This window comes from Colobus angolensis, unplaced genomic scaffold, assembly GCF_000951035.1.
Source record: "Colobus angolensis palliatus isolate OR3802 unplaced genomic scaffold, Cang.pa_1.0 Scaffold132, whole genome shotgun sequence".
Taxonomy (NCBI): domain Eukaryota; kingdom Metazoa; phylum Chordata; class Mammalia; order Primates; family Cercopithecidae; genus Colobus; species Colobus angolensis.
Genome location: NW_012114400.1, coordinates 376,637 through 397,609, shown reverse-complemented (window position 1 = coordinate 397,609; position 20,973 = coordinate 376,637). Strand labels below are relative to the sequence as shown.

The window sequence follows — 20,973 nt, the reverse complement described above, 5'->3', positions numbered from 1 at the left end:
GACAACCAAAACTTCTGCAGGGCATTGGCAAATGTCCCCTGGAGGATAACAGTCGCCCTGTTGAGAACCACTGCCATACCTCCTACACATCTACGGGTCATCAGGAAGCCCTCAATCATTGCTGCAAGTCAGATGCCAGAGGTCTGGGATGACCAGGAAATTTACAATACATTACATACAGATGGGAGAAGGTGCTTCCCTGATTTCCTCTCACAAAGACAAAGACAAAGCAGTAAACCCTATCTAGGCACAGAAATGATCAGGAGAAGGATAGTTTCAGAAAAAGAGAGACAAAAAATAATAGTGAAGTGAGATGAAAAACAATAAAACATGTGGGGAAAAAACAGTGACAGAGAGAAAAAAGGGAAATGGAAGGAAAAAAGAGGTCACCCGTAAGGAGGGATTTTAACATTCCAGAATCTGTAGGACAGAGCAACCCATTATAAGATAAAGTGGCATATTTTCATCAGGCATAATTTTTTAAAAGGCAACTCAGTCTGAGGAAAAGGGTCAAGAACTTTCCACCAAGTTATTGTGAGACTTTAGGAAAGGGCCATTGTCCCCAGAGGATGCACCCCTCAGGGGAGTTCTGTGTGAAGCTCTTTGTTAAGCCCTTATATGCCAAAATTCTAAAACCCTTTAAAACAGCTTAGCTTGGAGTTTCATTCACATTAGTGTTCCTGGTATACAACGAATTCGAATAAGACTTTAAAAGAATGAACATGACTCTTCATATCCAGGGTACAATTTTCTTAACTGCTACTTTCCAAAAAATCTATTTTATCTCAAAACACCTCATGGGACAGAGCAGCTCTGGATATTTTATTATTATTATTATTATTATTTATTTTTTAAGACAAGGTCTCACTCACTCTGTTGCCCAGGCTGCAGTACAGTGGCACAATCATGGCTCACAGTAGCCTCAACCTCCCAGGCTCAAGCAATCCTCCTGCCTCAGCCTCCCAAGTAACTGGGACTACAGGCATGTGCCACCACACCCAGCAAATTGTTTTAAAAATTTCTGTAGAGACAGGGTCCCACTATGTTGCCCAGGCTGGTCTTGAGCTCCTGCCTTAAAGTGATCCTCCCTCCTGGGCTTCCCAAAGTGTTTGGACTACAGGCGTGAACCACCGTGCCAGGCCAGCTCTGGATATTTTTCAGATTGTGACTCTCCTCGGAGTGGTCAGGTGGCTAATTGAATGGTAGCTCTAGATTGGACTGAGTTCCAAAATATGTGCATAATAGCATGTCTATTTCTGAATCTGCTCACAAGTCTAGATTACACTCAATTCTTACAGTATCTCTCTTTTTGTATATGCTCCAGAATGTCCATTATAAAAAGGCTCTTCTAAAAAATCATTATCTTAGTGAGTTTTCATAGAATCCTATGATTCTCAAAACTCTAAAGTGCTTAGGAATCACTTGAGAATCTTGTTAAAATGCAGATTCTAATCCATTAGGTCTGAGTGGGGCCTGAGAGTCTGCATTTCTCACAAGCTCCCACCCAGGAGATGCTGATGCTGTAGGTCCACGGTCACACCGTGAGCGAGAAGGCTCTATGTCTAACCCATTCTGAAAAAAAAACACCTTTTAGATTATATTGTTTCCCTCCTATAAAAATTCATTACTGCTGACTGCCCACTGCTTACCAGGGAAAGTTCAAACTCTCCTGCAAGAAATTAATGCCCTTCATGAAGTAAGTCTAACCTAGCTTCAGCTCCACTGACTCCCCTCTCACCTAACATGTACTCTATGCAGCAGCCACACCAATTCTGTGTTGTTCCCCAAAATTCCATGAACATTGCATTTCCCCAGTTTGGTCCTACTGTTCCCTATACCCGGACGGCTCTACCAACAAAATCTCCATCATCCTTCAGGGCCCAGATCAAAGGTAACCTCCTCCAAGAGGCCTTCCCCAAGCCCTTCTAAAAACAAAAGAATTGTTCCTCCCACCGTACCTTGTGCTTGACATTCAAATACCTACACTGGTACGTCTGGTTTTCTGGAAAATTATGATCCATTGAATAAAACTGCAAAACTACATAGACCCTAACTCAGGATTTAAAAAAGATACTCAGCTTTCTACTTTCACATCCCTAGCTCCGGAAGAAAGAAGTCTATCAGTAACTCTTCAAGGAGTTAAAAATTCCACAGGATACCCCCCAGACTTTTGGCCCCAAAATGAATATTTAACATTAGTGGCTTTAGGCACCCAGGTGCACATTCCATCTACTTAAGAACATCAGCCCCACAGTGGCCCCCACCCCTGCACCACCAATGTTTTCTCATAGAACATTCTCATCAGCATAAAATACCTTCCATCTTTTAAAAAACACATACACAACCGAAAAAAAACCCACCTTCCATCCATTTCTCTATTCCCCTTTGCAGCAAAGCTCCTCCTCTAACAAGCCTCACTGTCCCCACTTCGTCCCCTTCATTCTCTCTTGCCCACCTTTCCATCCACCAAATTGCACTTGTCAAGTCACCAAAGACCGCAGCACTTCAAAGGAGGAGTCACTTTTCAGACCCTCACACTCTTATGGGCAGCACTGGAAGGCACTGGTCACTCCCTCCCTGAAATCCTTTCTTTGGCTTGTCTTCTGGGACACAACTTCTTCTTTTTTCCCCTCCCCCATCCTTCCCCAAAGCTGCTCTGTTCCAGTCTCCTCTGCCAGACGCTCTACTTCCCTAACTCTAAACACCCAGTGAACCAGGCTCAGTGTCTGGATCTTCTCTCCTCTATTAGCTAAGCAGATAGCTGCCCTTAGTTCCCAGGAAGCCACATCCAGTCTCATAGCTTTAAATACCATGTATAAACTAAGGACATCCAAATTTATACCTCCATTCCATGCCTCTCCCTGAAATCTAGACCGAGCTAATTACCTCAAAGTCTGTGACTAAATTTCTGATACACACTCCCCATTAATCCTGCTCCCTGGATCTTCCATGTTTTATAAAGCCAAGGTTCTGTCTCTCCGCTGCTCAAACCGCAACCCTGGGAAGCATCTGGCTTCTCCTGTTCTCTCACACAGCCCATGCACTCCAGCTCGTCCTGCCACTGACACTTGGAAGATCTCTGCAAAGGCTGGTTGCCTTCACTGCTATTGCTCCAGCCCGCACCACCAGCAGCCCTCATCTGGACTCCTGGGAGGGTCCTGACCAGGCTCCCTGCTCCCACCCTTGCCCCCAGCCGCACTGCCACAGGCTACTTTCCGGACACAGAGCCACAGCAGGTCTTTTAAGATATGTCAGGTCACAGCACTCTTCTCAAAACCTTTTAAGTGCTTCTTACCTTCCTCAGAATCAAATTCAACATCTTTCCCCAAGTTCCTATGAGTCCCCTTGTGAGTGGCCACCTTCCTGCCCCACCTCACAGTGCTCATCCCCTAGCTTGCACTCCAGCCACATGCAATTCCCTGCTGTTTCTCAAACACTGCTCCTGCGTCAGAGCCTTTCCCGAGGTCTGTCTGCCTGGCTATTTGCAAGACTCAGGGCACACCTCATTCCGGCATGCTCCAATGCCAACAGACTAGACAGCTCAATCCGGGCACCCTACACGTAACCAAACGCTCCAGCCCTCAGACCCTGCTTCATTCTTCTTCACTTTTTTGTGTGTATTCTCTGTCTCTTTCTGGTAAAATACACACTTTTTATAAGCTGGGACTGTTTATTTTGTTCATTTGTTTTGTTCACTTGTTTGTTTTGTATACCTTAGCACAATGCCTGGCAGACAGTGGTTACTTAAGATACTTCCACCGGATACATAAATGAATATTGTTAGGTAATCAAAAAATAAGCCTCTGTATGCGTTACGGAAAAAAATCATGGCAACATTCAAAGGAATAAAATACTGTACTAAACTACTTTAAGATATTGTCTTGACTGAGAGCTTAGAATGCAAAGAAAAGGGAGACTCACTTCCTGATCACCATTTTGGACTCTGATGAACTTTGGCTTCCATCTTCTTCACAGTTTGGACTTGTCAGGTTTCCATACCTTTAGAGATAACAATGAACAGGCAAGCAAAAACGGTCAGTGGTGTTGGAAAGCAACTCTATTCAACTTCGACTACAAAGTGACAGTTATACTTTTCAGAAGTAATTAAGGAAATATATATCTATGAAATAGCATTGAAAATGATGCAGTATTATTGATGGCTACTTAATGGATATATCTGCATATTCTAAACAGAAAAGTCATTTAACAACCAATCACGCTACTTAAAACTTTCTCTTGATATTAACACTTAACATTTATTGACTTTTTTAGACTACATTAGAGTGTTCCTCTCAGCAGGAGAATCGGCTATTACATGATATGAAGAAGGCAGACTCCTCATGAACTCTGTAGCACACCAAACCCACCTGCATGCCTGTCCAACCCCTCTGCATGTCTATGCAAGCACAGCATCCACACTCATGCCACACAGGAGCACAAACTGATGGCTCCAGGCTACACTTAAGAGTCTGGTCTCCTTGAAAATAAGTCCTGTTGTAGCGGGATTATGGAAACAACTCTGGACCCTAAAATTAAGGCTGGGATAGAGATAAGGACTATAGTAAAGGCTCTCATGTCTTAGCAACCAGGAGAGCAGCTGTAGCTATACTAAGGCCAGGTTGCTCTAGACACAGCAACTGGGGAGGTGGGGTACAGGGGTCTGATTTTTGGGAAAGCAATAGGTGCTTAAATTTTACAAGTTTTCTCATTGCCAATTCAAAATTTACTCAATAATTCATCAGTCCCTACTTATACTGCTAGCTGTTTTCCCAACTCCACATGTGAGCCAGCCTATTTCATACAAATATATCATATTTTGTTTGGTTTGGAATGTAAACTTAGTAAATGCACATTAAATTATTAAGGAGGAATCTTTAATTAACTTATAATGCCTAGACTATTTCTTCAGTTTCTCCTTCCATCAACACAGAATCCAGAGATTCCTTGGAGTTTCACAAGTGAGTTGTCTGTCCCAAAGTTTTGATAAATTCAATAACTGATGAGTTTACATTTTTAAAGAGCACACTTTTTTTTTTTTTGAGACGGAGTCTTGCTCTGTCGCCCGGGCTGGAGTGCAGTGGCCGGATCTCAGCTCACTGCAAGCTCCGCCTCCCGGGTTTATGCCATTCTCCCGCCTCAGCCTCCCGAGTAGCTGGGACTACAGGCGACCGCCACCTCGCCCGGCTAGTTTTTTTTGTATTTTTTAGTAGAGATGGGGTTTCACCCTGTTAGCCAGGATGGTCTCGATCTCCTGACCTCGTGATCCGCCCGTCTCGGCCTCCCAAAGTGCTGGGATTACAGGCTTGAGCCACCGCGCCCGGCCAAGAGCACACTTTTGTTCTCTACTAATGGGATTAAAGGCCCCAGTACTCTTATGGTTCCTTGTTTCTATGACTTACAAATCCTTTTAAAAATAAAAGCCCACCATCTGGTTTGACCCAATGCCAGTCCATCTGGTCTCCCTATCATCCCATCCCGGTAGGTTCCAGTTTGCGCCCTTAGGCACCAGCTCACCCATCCACCTGCTCCTTTCTCTAGTTCATCAGCCTTATGGATTTTTTGGCCTCCCAAAGATATTTTCCACTGGTCTCCACCCTCTCTTTTGCTCTTCATTCTGTTCTGCACCTGCTATTTAGAAGGTTTCCAGGGCTATCCTTTGCTCTTCCTGAGATAAGAACTCAGATTAAGATTTACTCAACCCCACGTGAGCAAGGCAAGGATGGAAAACAAGATTCCTAATAAATAAACAGACTGAGATTTTTTTCAGCTCTATCCTTGGCCAACATCATAGCAAACTATGTCCTCATGCTCTCTCACGCAGCAGGCTTGGTGGTTTATTTAAGTAGGAGAGATTACCATGGGTGCAATCAGGAGTGGGATCTTGGAAAGCCACTGTATCTTCTATGTATCTGACTAGAAGGATCCATAAACTCTTCTCTTGCCATCTCTCAATGACTAAATGTAGGATTCAACCTTTGTTTTTGTTACATTCCATGTTAGTCCATTAATTCCCACTCCAGTTACTGCGGAAATATCACATCTTTTTACCTTTCAACTGGAAGCTATGAAAGGTAGATATAAAAAGGGAAAACACCACGGAAAGATACACATTTTACTGCTCCTGATAGTCCTCTTTTCAAAGTGATTTGTACTAAAAGTTCCCAGATCTCTCTATTCTTTATCTTTGCTTTAGTTTCTCCTCTCTTCTGCTCTTTTCCTGCATTCTTCAGACTCGGAGCTGAGGTGCAGGTTTGGATGGCACCAACACCTATCACAGTTCCTCCCCAGAATGTGATACCAAACGTGTAATGAGATAGTGTCAAGAAAAACTAAGTAACTTACACTGGTGAGCCAAGTTCTCGCTCAGAAGATGGTAGCATCTTCTGAGAAATGGCTCAGAAGACCACAGAAGTATTTTTCCTGGCTACCAGAGTGGCTATGCTTTCGCAATTGGGATCAGAGGGGCAATCCCAGCTACTCAAGAGGCTGAGGCAAGAGGATCTCCTGAGCCCAGGAGTTCAAGTCTAGCCTGGGCAACACATAGCAAGATCCTGTCTCTTAAAACCAAAACAAACAAAAAAAAAAAAAGAAGAAAAAGAAGAAAAAAAAGAAAAAGAGAGAAACCCTCCCATGACTCCCATCTCACTCTGAGAAAAGGCCAAAGTCCTATGTGTCTCACAAGGCCCTAAATGATCTGAGGAGACCTCCTCCCACACCTCCTACAATTCCTCAGCCCTCACTCCCTTTCCAGCCTCAACAGCCTCCTCCCTGCTCCACCCACACACTGGGCATCCTCCTGCCTCCAAATCTGTGCCTGCTGCTGCCTCCTCCCACACCTGTGCCAAGCGTTCACTCTCTCAGCTCCTCAGGTCTTTGCTCAGGTATCACTTTATCAGTGAGGCCTTCCCAGACCGCCCTATTTAGAATACAAACCAACTGTAACATCAGCCCTTCCCTCCTTTACTTTTCTCTATGGCTTTTAACACCTTCTGATATACTGTATAGCTAATTTTGTTGTTGTGTTAATTGTACATTAGAAAATAAACTCCAGCAGAGCAGGATATTTTCTTTTTGCTCACTACTCCTTAGAGCTGGCACCCAACTCTTTAGTGCCTGGCACCCAACAGGCATGTGATGGCTACTTGTTGTCAGTGCTCTTTTGGGGTTTCAGCAGCAGACACAGTAATGGACCTCCCAACTACTAGGTTCAGATTTGCCTCTGCAAAGGCATCATCTGGCCTTATTTATGCTTCTACAAGTGTCAAGCCCCATTTCTAAGGGGTTCGGAGCATAAACATTTTAAGATAGCTGTGATTATTCCAAAAATCTACAATTAAAAAGAAAAAAAGTTTTAAGATGTTAGAGTTGAGATCTTAAAGGTAAAAACTATTAAAGTGAGAAACAAAAATATATACACTATTCCAAAGAAGTCTTTTATAAGTGAGATAAAAGGAAAGAGCCTGTAACCTTGTGGAACTTGAAGGACTGGAATGGAGATGATTATTTGCCCCTGCACCTTTCTTACTTGTTTTTGTTTGCACATTCAAACAGGGTCTCACTCTCTCACCCAGACTGGAATGCAGTGGCACAGTCATGGCGCACTGTAGCCTTGTCCTTCTAGGTTTGAGCAAGCCTCCCACCTCAGGCTCCTGAGAGGCTGGGACCACAGATGCATGCCACCATGCCTTGCTAATTTTTTTATTTTTTATAGAGATGAGATCTCACTCTGTTGCCCAGGCTGGTCTCGAACTTCTGGGCTCAAGTGATCCTTCCGTCTTGGCCCCTCAAAGTGCTGGGATTACAGGCATAAGTCAACATGCCAGGCCATCCTTGCACCTTTCTTGTCATTAAGGAGAATTAGTGTTTTACAGAAAAGAAACTAGTGTTGAGATCCAGAACTCTTTAATGTTCAGGCTAGGTCCTTTGAGAGTCAGTCCTACTAGATTAAGAAGGTTCCTTTGATGTTTTCCTGGACCCTCTCATAGCTTCCCATCAAAAATCAAAGCCTGTAATCCCAGCACTTTGGGAGGCCGAGACGGGCAGATCACAAGGTCAGGAAATCGAGACCATCCTGGCTAATACGGTGAAACCCTGTCTCTACTAAAAATACAAAAACTAGCCGGGCGAGGTGGCGGGCGCCTGTAGTCCCAGCTACTTGGGAGGCTGAGGCAGGAGAATGGCATAAACCCGGGAGGCGGAGCTTGCAGTGAGCTGAGATCCGGCCACTGCACTCCAGCCCGGGCGACAGAGGGAAACCCCCCCTAAAAAAAAAAAAAAAAAAAATCAAAGCCAAGTTCAATTCACTTATTCCAGGGTAGTAAATAAAGTGTGTGTATGAGTGTGTGTGTTTAATTAATGGCCGTAGAATAGCTACTGACAAACCTGTCAACAATGTCGTGTCCAATTTCTACAAAGCCTCCCTAGGATTTAAGATCAAAGCTCCAACCTCTTAAGAAGGCTTACCAATGACCAACTGCTCTTCTTTAAATGGTAACTCATAAAACTTAAAATACAAATTGTCAGAATGACTTTTGACATGCTTTTCTCTGTTATCACAAGGCAAAAGAAAAATTTACAAATGTCTCCTAAAGTGTAGCCTTAAGCAATTATTTACTGCAGCCTAAAAAGTAATAGAAAAGGGAAAGAAAAAACCAGTACAATGTTTAACTGGTTCTTAAATATTTAAACAGGAAACAATTATTTCCAGAGAGAATGTCTGTATTCTTTGTAGCCTATCTGGTAAGATGAAATGTTTTATATGTGTTTGAAGGGGAGGACCAGGTGTATCTGTGGTTCAAAGAAACCCTTAGATAAACTTGTACTCAGGGACAGTCTCTTTAGTGGGGGCCCTTGATAACCTTTGCTCCCCAACAGGAAAGTCTCAGTAACACCAGATCAGAAGGGGGGTGATCCTAAAGAATCTCTCAGGCTCTGCTTGATTCTGGCAAATGATCCAATAATAATAGAAGTTAATAATTATTGGGAACTTCCTATATGCCAGGCACTGTGCTAAGGGCTTTATGTGACTGCTTGGTTTAGTTCTATAATTCTATAGAGTGGTGTTATTCTTTTTTTTTTTTTTTTTTTTGAGACGGAGTCTCGCTCTGTCACCCAGGCTGGAGTGCAGTGGCTGGATCTCAGCTCACTGCAAGCTCTGCCTCCCGGGTTTATGCCATTCTCCTGCCTCAGCCTCCCGAGTAGCTGGGACTACAGGCGCCCGCCACCTCGCCCGGCTAATTTTTTTTGTACTTTTTTAGTAGAGACGGGGTTTCACCGTGTTAGCCAGGATGGTCTCGATCTCCTGACCTCATGATCCGCCCATCTCAGCCTCCCAAAGTGCTGGGATTATAGGCTTGAGCCACCGCGCCCGGCCAGAGTGGTGTTATTCTTATTGCTATTCTACAGATGAGAAAAATGAGGCCCACAAGGCTTAAATTAAGTAACATGCCCTCAAAGATACAACTAATACGTGCAGCAGGGATTTCAGCCACGACAGTCAGAATTCAGCAACCAGCCTCTGAATCACTACCCTACCATACAAGCTATAGTGAGCCTTTCATTCATTTATTCCATCATTCATTCTTTCACTCATTTAGTCCTCATTCAATGAAGATTATTTACTAAGGACTATGTACAGGTACTATTCTAGACATTGAGGATACAGCAGCAAACAAACCAAAGTCTCTGTTTTCATGGAGTATACATCATAGTGTGGGGGAGACAAACAATAATAATTAGTTAATATATACTAAGTCAGAGAGTGAAAAGCACAATGGAGAGAAATAAAGTAGGTCACGGTGAGCCAGTATAACAGAGGGCCAGAGGTTGGGTATTTGGGGAAGGCCCAATGTGAATGTGAAAACAAAGTAAACTCTCTAGAAAGTGAGGATGTGGGCCCTGCAGATCTCCAGGGAAAGAGCCTTCTAAGCAGTCCGAAGAGCCACTGCAAAGGCCTTGGAAGAGTGGCGGGAGGATGTTTCTAAGAAACATTAAGAGGCCAAGGAGGAGCAGAGCTGAGTGAGCGTGAATAGAAAATGAGGCATAGAGGTGACAAGGACAGATCCTGACGGCCTGGTAGGCTGTGGCAAGGACTCTGGTTTTACTCTTCTATCTTGCTTACTGCTACTTCTACTGAGCCTGGAATAGAGCCTGCACAAAGTAGACAATAAATATTTGCTAAATGAATTAACACATACCCTCTTCTACCATGAATAAAAGAAAGGCTGGGGCGGGAAGAGTTGGGAAGGAGGTACTTTACTGGGGATAGTGAAAGAATAGAAAGGAGGAAGTAAAGGAAAGAGAGACCTCACATGAAGCTGCTGACTCAAGGACTCCTGGGAATCTTTTCTAATAAACGCTGGCCTCAGAACATCTTAGGCATTTTTCTGTAACTGACCCAAAAGAACACAGGTCAGGTATGAAAAAAATGTTCAGAAGCCAACCTTGACTCCAGAGAATGACATGGGTGAAATAGCCTGCAGATGTCTGGTGAAAACCTTAGTGAAGACTTTGGACTGTATCCACAGATCAGCAAGACGTGTGGTTTTAATTACTCTGAATAATATCCTCCACGGCAGGCACCTCTCCGCCAAGTCTGACCTGAGAACTGGGTCACAGCCACCAAGCCTACCTTGGAAAGGTCTTGTTACCACTGTGAAGTTGCTTATTCAAGGGGAAAGACAAAGATCAAAAACAACAAGGCAAAAACTCCTTGTTCTCTTGAAGGAAAGGAAGGGGCCAACAAGACTGAGCCGAGAACCCTATACTGTGCTTTCCATTTGTGAGGGCTAGTTCTCTAGGCCATTTTTCCATGACTAGAAAAAGCTAGAGACCCAAAAAGAGCTGCCCTCCTCCCCTCTAGGCCTTTGCTGTGAAGGACACTGTACCTTCCTTGTTCTTTCATTGTCCACATTATCTCCATACTAAGTCCCTGATACTTAAGGCAACATTAACAGCAAAAAAGTACCAGATATTTCTGCCCCACTTGACAGTTACAAAATGCTATAACATTTTCCTGGTGAATAACCTTTCCTTCCAGCCCTTAATCCACAACTGTCTAAAGAGGAGATCAAGAAAAGGACACTATTCATCCAAGGGAAAGAAAAAAAGGTCTCTCTTGCTACAACTTACATCTCATGCAGATTTAAAATTATTTAAGTATGTTGGCTCTCACACTCTTGCTATAAGGTTTCTTCTATTTTCCATTCCAAGCCTCTGTCATCCGCTTCTTTTCTCTGGCCTGTTTCCTGCACTCAGAGCTTGGTGGCCCATCAGTAGTTACTCCTTCCACTTCTAGTTCACAACAGTGCTAAACCACCAACTGCAAACACGTCTTGTTAGTGCACTGCAATGGACAGCTACAGTGATGGACAACAGAAGAAACAGGTAGATGGGGGTAGGGAGGAGGCAGCACTCAGTCTCTGTTCATGAGTCTAGATTTTTCTCAGGTTTAAGATGAATTAATACATTATTAACAAATCAGTACAAGCCTGTGGCTCGTTTTCCCCAACCACAAAAAGTTGCTATTGCAGAACTCTTCAAGAATCTTATGAAACATGCTTTGTAACATCAAATACAATGAATATGAGTTTAGTATCATAGCATCCTTTCATTTTCAAGGATACTTTTCTTTTTCTCCTATAGCTTACAAAAACTCAACATAATATTAATTTATCTAAACGGGTGCTTACCGTTAGCTTTAGTAGAGGTCAAAGACAAAAGAATTGTGTTCCCCAGGACTAGGGGCCTGATGGCACTATCAAGGGCTAAGTTCACAAAAAATAAATGTAAAAAAATTTTTCAAATAAAAGTGATATGAAAAACCAAATTAACTCAAAACCACCAGTATCTTCCCATTTTAGATGTCCCAAGATACTTTCTAAAACCATTAAATTTACCTGAATGAACCATGAAGTGTAATTTTAGTTAGTTAAATTGATTGGTTTACTTTTCAGAGCCACATTTAAGATCTGTGCTCCAGTTATAATAAAGCTAGGATCAGTGCCTGCCTCTGATTCACAATGACCGCCTATGTATCCCCTGTCATCATGCTAGGGACACTTTGCCTAGGGGATCATAACCCAGGGTCCCTGGATGAATTTACAGAAGTCTGGGAAGTCCCCAAATTTTATGAAAAAAAATCTGACATTCTCTTTTTTCTAGAGAGAAGGTCCACAGTTTTAGTACATTCTTACAGGGGTTTGTGATCAATCACTCCCACTAGCTACTGAAAAATGGTCAAAACCACTGCTTTAAATGATCACCTAACTGTCCAGTTACTAACTCAGTTACCACCCATTACATTTCAGTTTCTTGTCAGTTTTGTTTTGTAGTCTCCAAATGTAAGCACACTTTTTAAAAAAAACACCTGCTGGGCAATTTTATATTCTTTTCAAAAAAAGGATAATTGCATGTCCTTGCCTCCCTTTGCCAAGTGAAATAAAAAAACAAGCTACTTCATGGAAACATTTTTATCTCTTAGGTCTGTAAATCCCATTTCAAGAAAAGAAAGCTAGCCTGGCTATGATCTGAGGCAAAGTCTCTGACAGCATCCCTTCAGTGTCTACTTTCACAAAACCATCACTGTCATCCCCCAAGCTAAGGCTCTGCAGTCGCCACATGTTCCCATCTAGAATTCCCATAGTGCTGGCAGGTGAGAGTTGGGTCCACTTGGCAAAAGTAAATATTTACCAAAGACCACCAACCCAGCAGGGAAAAAAACTTATTTCCATTTTCCCTCAAGTGATTATGGTTGGATATAATTCTCAATCAGTACCAGATTAAATTTTTCTGGTTAATCCAAAGTAACTGGCATAGTTACAGGGAGAAAATAATAACAATGCCCATCACATTCTGGCTCCGGCTATGCTTCCTGGAGCTGTGTGTGGACTGAAACTGAACAGGGCATGATGTCCTGAACAGAACAAAGATGAGGGTGGACACCAACCTTCAACATCCTTCAGCCTATGGCCACTAGATTTTTCAGAGTCAATCTCCCTGACAAGAATTCCTTGTTTCTTATGTTTCTTATCTGTGTTGCTGGAATAAATTATTACAAACTTAGTGGCTTATAACAATACAAATTTACTATTTTATAGTTCTGTAAGTCAGAAGTCCAACAAGGGTCTAAGTGGGTTAAAATCAAGGTGTTGTCAGGGCTGCGTTCCTTTCTAGAGGTTCTAGAAGAGAATCCGTTTAATTCTCTTTTCTAGCTTCAAGAGGCTGCCTGCAGTCTTTGGCTCAAGGCCCCCTTCCTCCATCTTCAAAGCCAGTAACATAGCATCTATCTGATCCCGTTTCCATCCTCGTATCTCTTTCTCTGTCTTCTGCCTCCATCTTTTACATTTTTAAGGACCCTTGTGATTACTCTGGGCTCACTCAGATAATCCAAGATACTACTAGTATCCATTTGGCTACTACCAGTTTCCATTCGGCTCTGTGGGGGGTTACTAAAATTAATGAAGAGAATGGTATGGAATTATTTTGAAAAATTTCCTATATAAGTGATGGAAGTTAAACATTAATAAATAATTCTTAGAACAAATGAAAAGTTTAGAAAAATATCAAATTATGAGTTTATGTTCTGTTCAGGACATCATGCCCTATTCAGTTTTGTTCTACACACTCAGCTTTAGGAAGCATGGCTGGAGCCAGAATGTGACTAGCATTGTTATTATTTTTTCCCAGTAAATATATATATATATATGTATATATGTTAAGGTTTTATACATATATAATATTATATAATATCTACATATATGTTCTGTTATATATGTGTGTGTGTATGTGTATGTGTATGTAATCCATCCAAGTTTTTTGGGGTTTTTTGCCTAGAAAGTCATCAACACCCAGACCTAGAGAAAATCTATTTAAACTCATCTGTTCTAACAAAAATCTTAAATAGCAGCCTTCATTTACTAAGAAATTCTCACCCTAGTCAGGATATTCAATATGATTGTATGTTAAGCTAGAAAGGAAGCAAAGCAATGTTAAGATTTCCTGAAAGCTTTTCTAGTAAATAAATGGGATGTGCATCCTGGAGCCACCAACCACTAAATCTCAACTGTTTCATGCATGGGTGGGTTGCAGGGAGGCACAAAAGACTTAATGAATGACCGTCTCTGCTAGTTTCCATTTGGCCCTGTAGGAGGTTACTAAAATTAATGAAAAGAAAGGTATGGAATTTTTTTGAAACATTTCCTATGTAAGTGATGGAAGTTAAACATTAATAAATAACTCAGAACAAAAAGTTTAGAAAAGAATCAAATTATGAGTTTCATAGTAACAAGATTTAATGTAAGTGTTCATGCTATAAGAGACCAGCACCTAGAGGTGACCTATGGTCCCAGTGTAGGTTACCTATGGCGACCCTAGAGGCGACACTGGGACCATAAGTCACATGAAGATGCTCAGAGACCCTTCGTGAGGGTTCAGTTTCTAGTATATTTCCCAGTGCTCTCTCTGCTGACAACTTCCTTTCCTTGGACCTGGAAGAGGAGAGGAAAGATATTAGAAACCTTGCCTCTTACTGAAAGAAAAGGAAGTACAGGAACATGAGCACTGCATGCCAGCATGAATCTAGGAATATTTGGCAAGTGCCTAGTGTAATTCCAGCACTAAATAAAAAATTCAATTATTTTTAAGTGAGGTTTAACAAAAAGTAAATTGGAACATATTGTACGCATCTCAAAAACACCAGCTTCTCATGCTATGAAAGCATTTGAGAACTGAATGGATTTGTATAATGGGCTTTTTATAGAAGGTTCACAACTACCAGCTCCCAAGGGGGGGAAATGTTTTCATTAAAAATGCACATTCAGCCTCATGGCCTTGACAGTGATGACACGAGTCTATAGACTTATTTGTCTCTCCCACTAAACATGGGCAAAGACTGAGCAATGTTCACTGCTGGACCTTTCAAAGCACCTGCTTGGAATAAACATGAATAATGATAACCATTATTTATTTGTTAGACAAATAGTTCCCAAGCACCTACTGCAGGCACCATTTTGAGGGCAGAGCAATGAACAAGACTACCATGGTCTGTGAGTAGGAAAGACAGTCAAGAAATAAACAAGATAAATAAGATAATTTCAAAGAATAATAAATGCCATGAAGAAAGAAAACAAGGTAATAGTAATCTCTTAAGCACTTAATATTTTTCAGCCACTATACTAAGAATTTTACCTCTATTATCATCTTTTAACTTTATAATAACTCTATAATTAGGTGTTATTTTTGTTATTTTATAGATGAGGAAAACTGAAGCTAGTAAGATAAATCAACTGCCCAATACCACAGAGCAAGTAAGGAGTACAAAACTGGAATAAAATTCAAATTTTCTGACTCCTAAGCCTATATTCTTAACCATTATACTATATGCCTTAAACCTGAATCTCATGGCTAAAAAAAAAAAGACAGGAAAAATTGCTTTTCCCTTAATGTATCCTAAAATTCTGAAAAGAAAAACTCTGTTTGACATCTATGACAAAATCCTTGGAAATAAATGAAATTTTTCAAGCTTTATATCTGATCAACTCCTCTCTACACTGTGGAAGAACTGGTTGCACTAACAAAGGCAGCTCCATTCTGCTGGTTATTGGTATGTCATGTTTTGCATATGAAAATGTTACTCCAGGTGACATAAAGAATGGATTTAAGGTTTCTATTCCCACGGTGGTACTATACTTACTTAAATTCACCCATGCCTCTCTCATTTGCTATCCCTGACCCTTCGGGAAAAGCTGACCGAGGTCAGGCATTTGGCCAGAGCCCATTCAGTACACAGAAACACTCCAAACATACAGACATAGCAATGACCTTTATGGCCCATGATCTAAGTGATCATCTAAGATCCTGGCCAACATTCAGTTTTATTTGGGTACAGCCCTCCAAAATATCCTCTATAACTCTGTGTTATAGAACCTTTTATCTCCCAGTGGTCTATCAATTTTAATTGTATTTAAATGTATTTGCACACTGGTTTAATGTTATTCTTTCCCACTAGACATTCAGCATGAAGAAAGCAGGTTTGTCCACCATTATACACACAGCACCTTTTACAGTACATAGTACACATTAAAGAGCCGACAAATATTGCTTGAGTAGACAAATGAGTAACAGCACTGATGCTCAAGTGAACTGCTCACAACTATGTGAATGGAGGAGCCCTTGGGAAATACAGTTTCCAGGGAAAATCACTTGAGGTAGTAGTGAAAAGGATGACTAAGAAGGATTCCCAAAAAAGGGTTCCTTTAAAGGTGATATTAACAAATCAAGGAAGGTGATATTGTACACTTGGAAAGAACTTTCAAGTCAGAAAGGCGTAGGTTTTAATTCTAGCTCTGCTACTTACTGATTGAATGTTTCTGAGCCACAATTTTCTAATCTGTAAACACAGGGGTAAAAATAAGTGAACTAAATGAGATAAAGCCTGTGAAAACACATGGCAAACAAACATGGGAAGAAGAAATAAGTTCAAAGACCTACTGAATTATTCTCTTCTTTGCAACATAAGCAAGCAAATTTAAGTCAGCTAATCTTAAAGCATAGTGTTTACAAATGACTCCAACCTTTGAAAACCTTGAGTGTCCTCCACTGGGAGAACTCATTTGAAATTAAGGGAGTAATTCAGACTATCACTCAGTGCTTTCCACAGTGTGACCTGAGTGCCATCAGCTTGGCAAAGGTTTCTGGAGACCTAGTTAACCCCTACTCTGGTTCTTCTTGGCATTCTGCTTACTTCTTTTTTTTTTTCTTTTAGACAGGGTCTCGCTTTGTTACCCAGGCTGGAGTGCAGTGGCACAATCTCAGCTCACTGCAACCTCCCTCCACCTCACAGACTCAAGTTATCCTCCCACCTCAGCCTCCCTAGGGCTACAGGCATGCACCACCATGCCCAGCTAACTTTTGTATTTTTAGTAGAGACGCGGTTTCACCTTGTTGGCCAGGATGGTCTCGAACTCCTGGCCTCAAGTGAACTGCCCACCTCAGCCTTCCAAAGTGTTGGGATTACAGGCGTGAGCCACTGCACTCAGCACATTCTGCTTAATTCTGGTAACAGAGTACATGTCGCAGAAAGAGGGAATGTTGAAGAAATGGCCCAAAAGGGAGTTATTGTGATAGCATCTGAAGAAAACTCTAGATATTTGTGCAAACATTTCATGGTTCTCACTGAAGGTCACTAGCTAAAGTAGGTTTCTACCTACATTTGAGGTTGGGCATATTCAGTAGTATCTAACACCCTTATGTTTAAATGGTATGGTGGAGAGAACAGATGATTTTTTTTTTTTTCCTCAGACCAAGTCCTACTGTGTTGCCCAGGCTGGTGCAATTTTAGCTCACTGCAACTTCCGCCTCCCAGGTTCAAGCGATTCTCCTGCCTCAGCCTCCCGAGTACATAGGACTACAGATGACTGCCACCATGCCAGCTAATTTTTATATTTTTAGTAGAGATGGGGTTTCACCATGTTGGCCAGGCTGGTCTCGAACTCCTGACCTCAGGTGATACACCTGCCTCAACCTCCCAAAGTGCTGGGATTACAGATGTGGGCCACCACGCCCGGCCAGATTTTTAACTGAGCAAGTGTATGTTTGAAGTTAGATAAAAGAAAATCTCAAAGCCCCAACACAAACTGCTGGCCCACAATTCAAGAACTTCCTCTTGGGTTAAAAGTAGGCCAATGTGGTCTACAGTGAACTCTGAGCCATGTTGAGAAGCACAGGAAACAATGGTCCTTGGAAAATGGCCACCCCAAGTAAGGGGTAAAGCAAACACATGGAATTAGCTATATGTGAACTCAAACCACTGTCTATTGGCCAATCACAAAAGGCTCATATTATAGCAGAATAAAAAACTGTCAAAAGATAAAAAAGAAATCCCAGAAAGCGAACAGTTCCATATGAGAAAAGCCACATTATTAGAAGTCTTATGGGAAATCAAAGCTTGACATCAAATAAGCTTCTCTGGTGGGAAATAAATACTGCAGTATCTGTCTTCAATCCATTCTCGACTGATTATTGTATGATTAGCACATGCTGTAATAGCTTCTCAGTGTTAATTTCACAACAGATAAGCAAACTACTATTAAAAAACCAAAAGCAATTATTTTTAAAATTATGTCAGAGACCCATAAACAAGTCTACCACAATCTTCTACTGACAAAATAATATTTCAAATGCTCATCTTCAGAATAGGAAAGTTTACACAACGTAATTGCTTCCTCTTAATTATAGACATTAAAAGTCTCAACAACCAATTTAAGAACCCACTGTTTCACAGAATGTGCATTTTGGTTACATTTAATCAAGACTGAAGCCTGGTCCAAGATCTAAGTGTGAGTAGGAAATGAAGCAAGGAAGAAATTCATGTTGAGGTTTGTACTTATTTGAACAAATCCAGATTTCTGCAGAATAATCTAAATAAATGAGATTTATTTCTCTGAACTTCTATATCCTGTTTCATCTGCAGAACATGTTAGAACTTCATCTAATACCATCTCAAGCAGTTATCTACTTGTTTCAGAAATGCAAACCTTAATATTTTATCTTTTGCAGCAAAATATTAAGTACTGAGGGGTGGATCCCGGTCTTACGGATATGTAATTTGAAGCCATATGTAATCTGAGGGATCCTCTCAAAGAAAAAGAATACAAAATCATGAATATAAAATTACGCAGAGGGCACTCCAAGTGAGCACCCCTTGAGGTTAAGTACCAGTGGCTTCATAGTAAATCCACCTCTAAACTATGTCAAGGCATGAACCAAGTCTCATATTTCTGAATTCCATCCGCATGGTGTCTTGCAGAAGCTGGGTATTGTGTAGGCATTGAGTACTTGTCAATTCCATTCATTTCAGAAGCAAGCAAAGGATCTGTTTATGAGATTAAATTCAAGGCCAAGCCTTGGCCCATCCAAATGGTACAAAATAAATCCTAACTCTCCATTCAGTTATACCTTACATGACAGCTTGAATTAAATGCAGTTTTATTCATGTTCAATGTTAGTCAGTCATCCAGTTAGTGTTTTAAAAAGCAAAAATATCTATCCTCTATAATAGAACAAAGAAAAGATTTAAAAAATATCAAAAGCTGGATGTACATGAGTCATAGACTAAACACTCCAGTTCCTGTGTGTATATGTCCTCTATTCAGGATGAAGAGCTGGAATTTATGTGCACTCCTTTATTGACTGTGGACATCTGTGGCCTATTATCAATAGTCACCCCATAAATAGAAGAGGTTACCAATTCCAAAGTAAACTTGTAGGAGTTTTTTAATGTTTTGAACAGTCTATTCATACTGCCTGCCAACAGCATATTACATTTTTTTATAAACATGAAATACCAAAAAGATAAAATTCATACAATTTTTCAATTTCTATGTACAGGTATGATTTATTACATAGGCAAACAAACTATAAAAGAAATACCTCACCAATCCAAGTTTATATTCCAGGCTTATTTTGTCAAGCACTGCTATGCAAAAAACTACAGAACTTCCTATCTGTGCTGCAGCTCAAAGCATCATAACCAGATCAACATATGACAAAGAACAGACATTTTGTGAGTGTTCTTGAAGATTAACATATTAATAACCATTGATCCAAGTAATCTGACTCTATACACATCTATGAGAAAACCACTTTGAGGGAAAACCCACTATTGTCAATAACCTTACTTATACTGGAATATAACTTTATTATTAAAGGTATTTCTTAAGACTAATAGATATGACTACACAAAAATGTTAATGTCTTTATAAAAAATTTTAATAAATAACTTTTAAAACGAATGAAAAAACTAGAAAAAATATTTCTAACATATGATAAGCAACAAACTAATTTCTTTAATATGCAGAGTTATAATTAGATGATCAGTAATTAGATGAAAAAAGTCCAAAAAAAAAAAAAAACAGGCAAAAGGATACGAAAAGGCAGAGTTCAGAGAAAACACAAACAGCCAGTAAGAATTTTAAAAGACACTAAACCTCACTCATAAATGTAAGAAGTATAAATTCAAAAACAACAACTATCATTTGTCAGTGGTCAGGTCATGGTAAAGATAGTTTCAAAGGTACAGAGAAAATATCCACAGTTGGCAAGTGTGTGGGGAAAATGAGGAAATAGGCATTCCCGTTTTCTGTGGACAGGAATGTCATTGGTGCAATCTGGCAGTTATCTTTCAAATCTTTAAATGCTGATATATTTTGACCCATTAGTGACTCTTCTATGAAATTATCCTATAGAATTCTCAAGCAACTATTCAGAAGATATGTATTCAAAAATGCTCCTTGCAGTACTGTTTACAAAGTTTAAAAAACAAATTTGCCGGGTGCGGTGGCTCACGCGTCTAATACCAGCACTTTGGGAGGCTGAGGCAGGCAGATCACAAGGTCAAGAGATCAAGATCATCCTGGTCAACATGGTGAAGGCTCATCTCTACTGAAAATACAAAAATTAGCTGGGCATGGTGGCATATTTCTGTAATCCCAGCTACTTGGGAGGCTGAGGCAGGAGAATCGCTTGAAACCAAGAGGCAGAGGTTGCAGTGAGCCGACATCACGCCACTGCACTCCAGCCTGGAGACAGAGCAAGACTCCGTTTCAAAAAAAAAAATTAAAAACTGGAGAGAAATATCTATCCATATAATAACCCATTCAATAAATATTATAAAGCTATTGAAAAGATTTTGATAGATTCATCTATAGGTGCTGATTTTGAAATAAGAATTACATTTTTTGAGCTTTCAATATGCCAGCCACTGTTCTAAGCCTTTTATATATACTAATTCACTTAATGAGTAAAAATCTCCAACATACACAGATAAGTAAAAATTGAAAATTGGCCAGGCATGGTGGCATGTATCTGCCATCCTAGCAACTCAGGAGGCTGAGGCTGACCTCTTGAGCCCCAGAGTTGGAGGATGCAGTGAGCTATGATTATGCCACTGCACTCCAGCATGGACAAAGAACAAGA

At 40.8% G+C, this 20,973-nt stretch overlaps 1 protein-coding gene across 6 annotated transcripts in view; it reads right to left on the bottom strand.

Annotated features, from left to right (window-relative positions):
* The window catches only part of RGL1 (ral guanine nucleotide dissociation stimulator-like 1), a 295,913-nt gene that overhangs the window by 58,767 nt on the left and 216,173 nt on the right, over window positions 1–20,973 (bottom strand). For all 6 annotated transcript variants that reach the window (XM_011934156.1, XM_011934152.1, XM_011934155.1 and 3 more), the window contains one exon: window positions 3,922–3,999. In XM_011934156.1, the coding sequence (XP_011789546.1) occupies window positions 3,922–3,999 (78 nt within the window). The remainder of the gene's footprint in view (window positions 1–3,921; window positions 4,000–20,973) is intronic.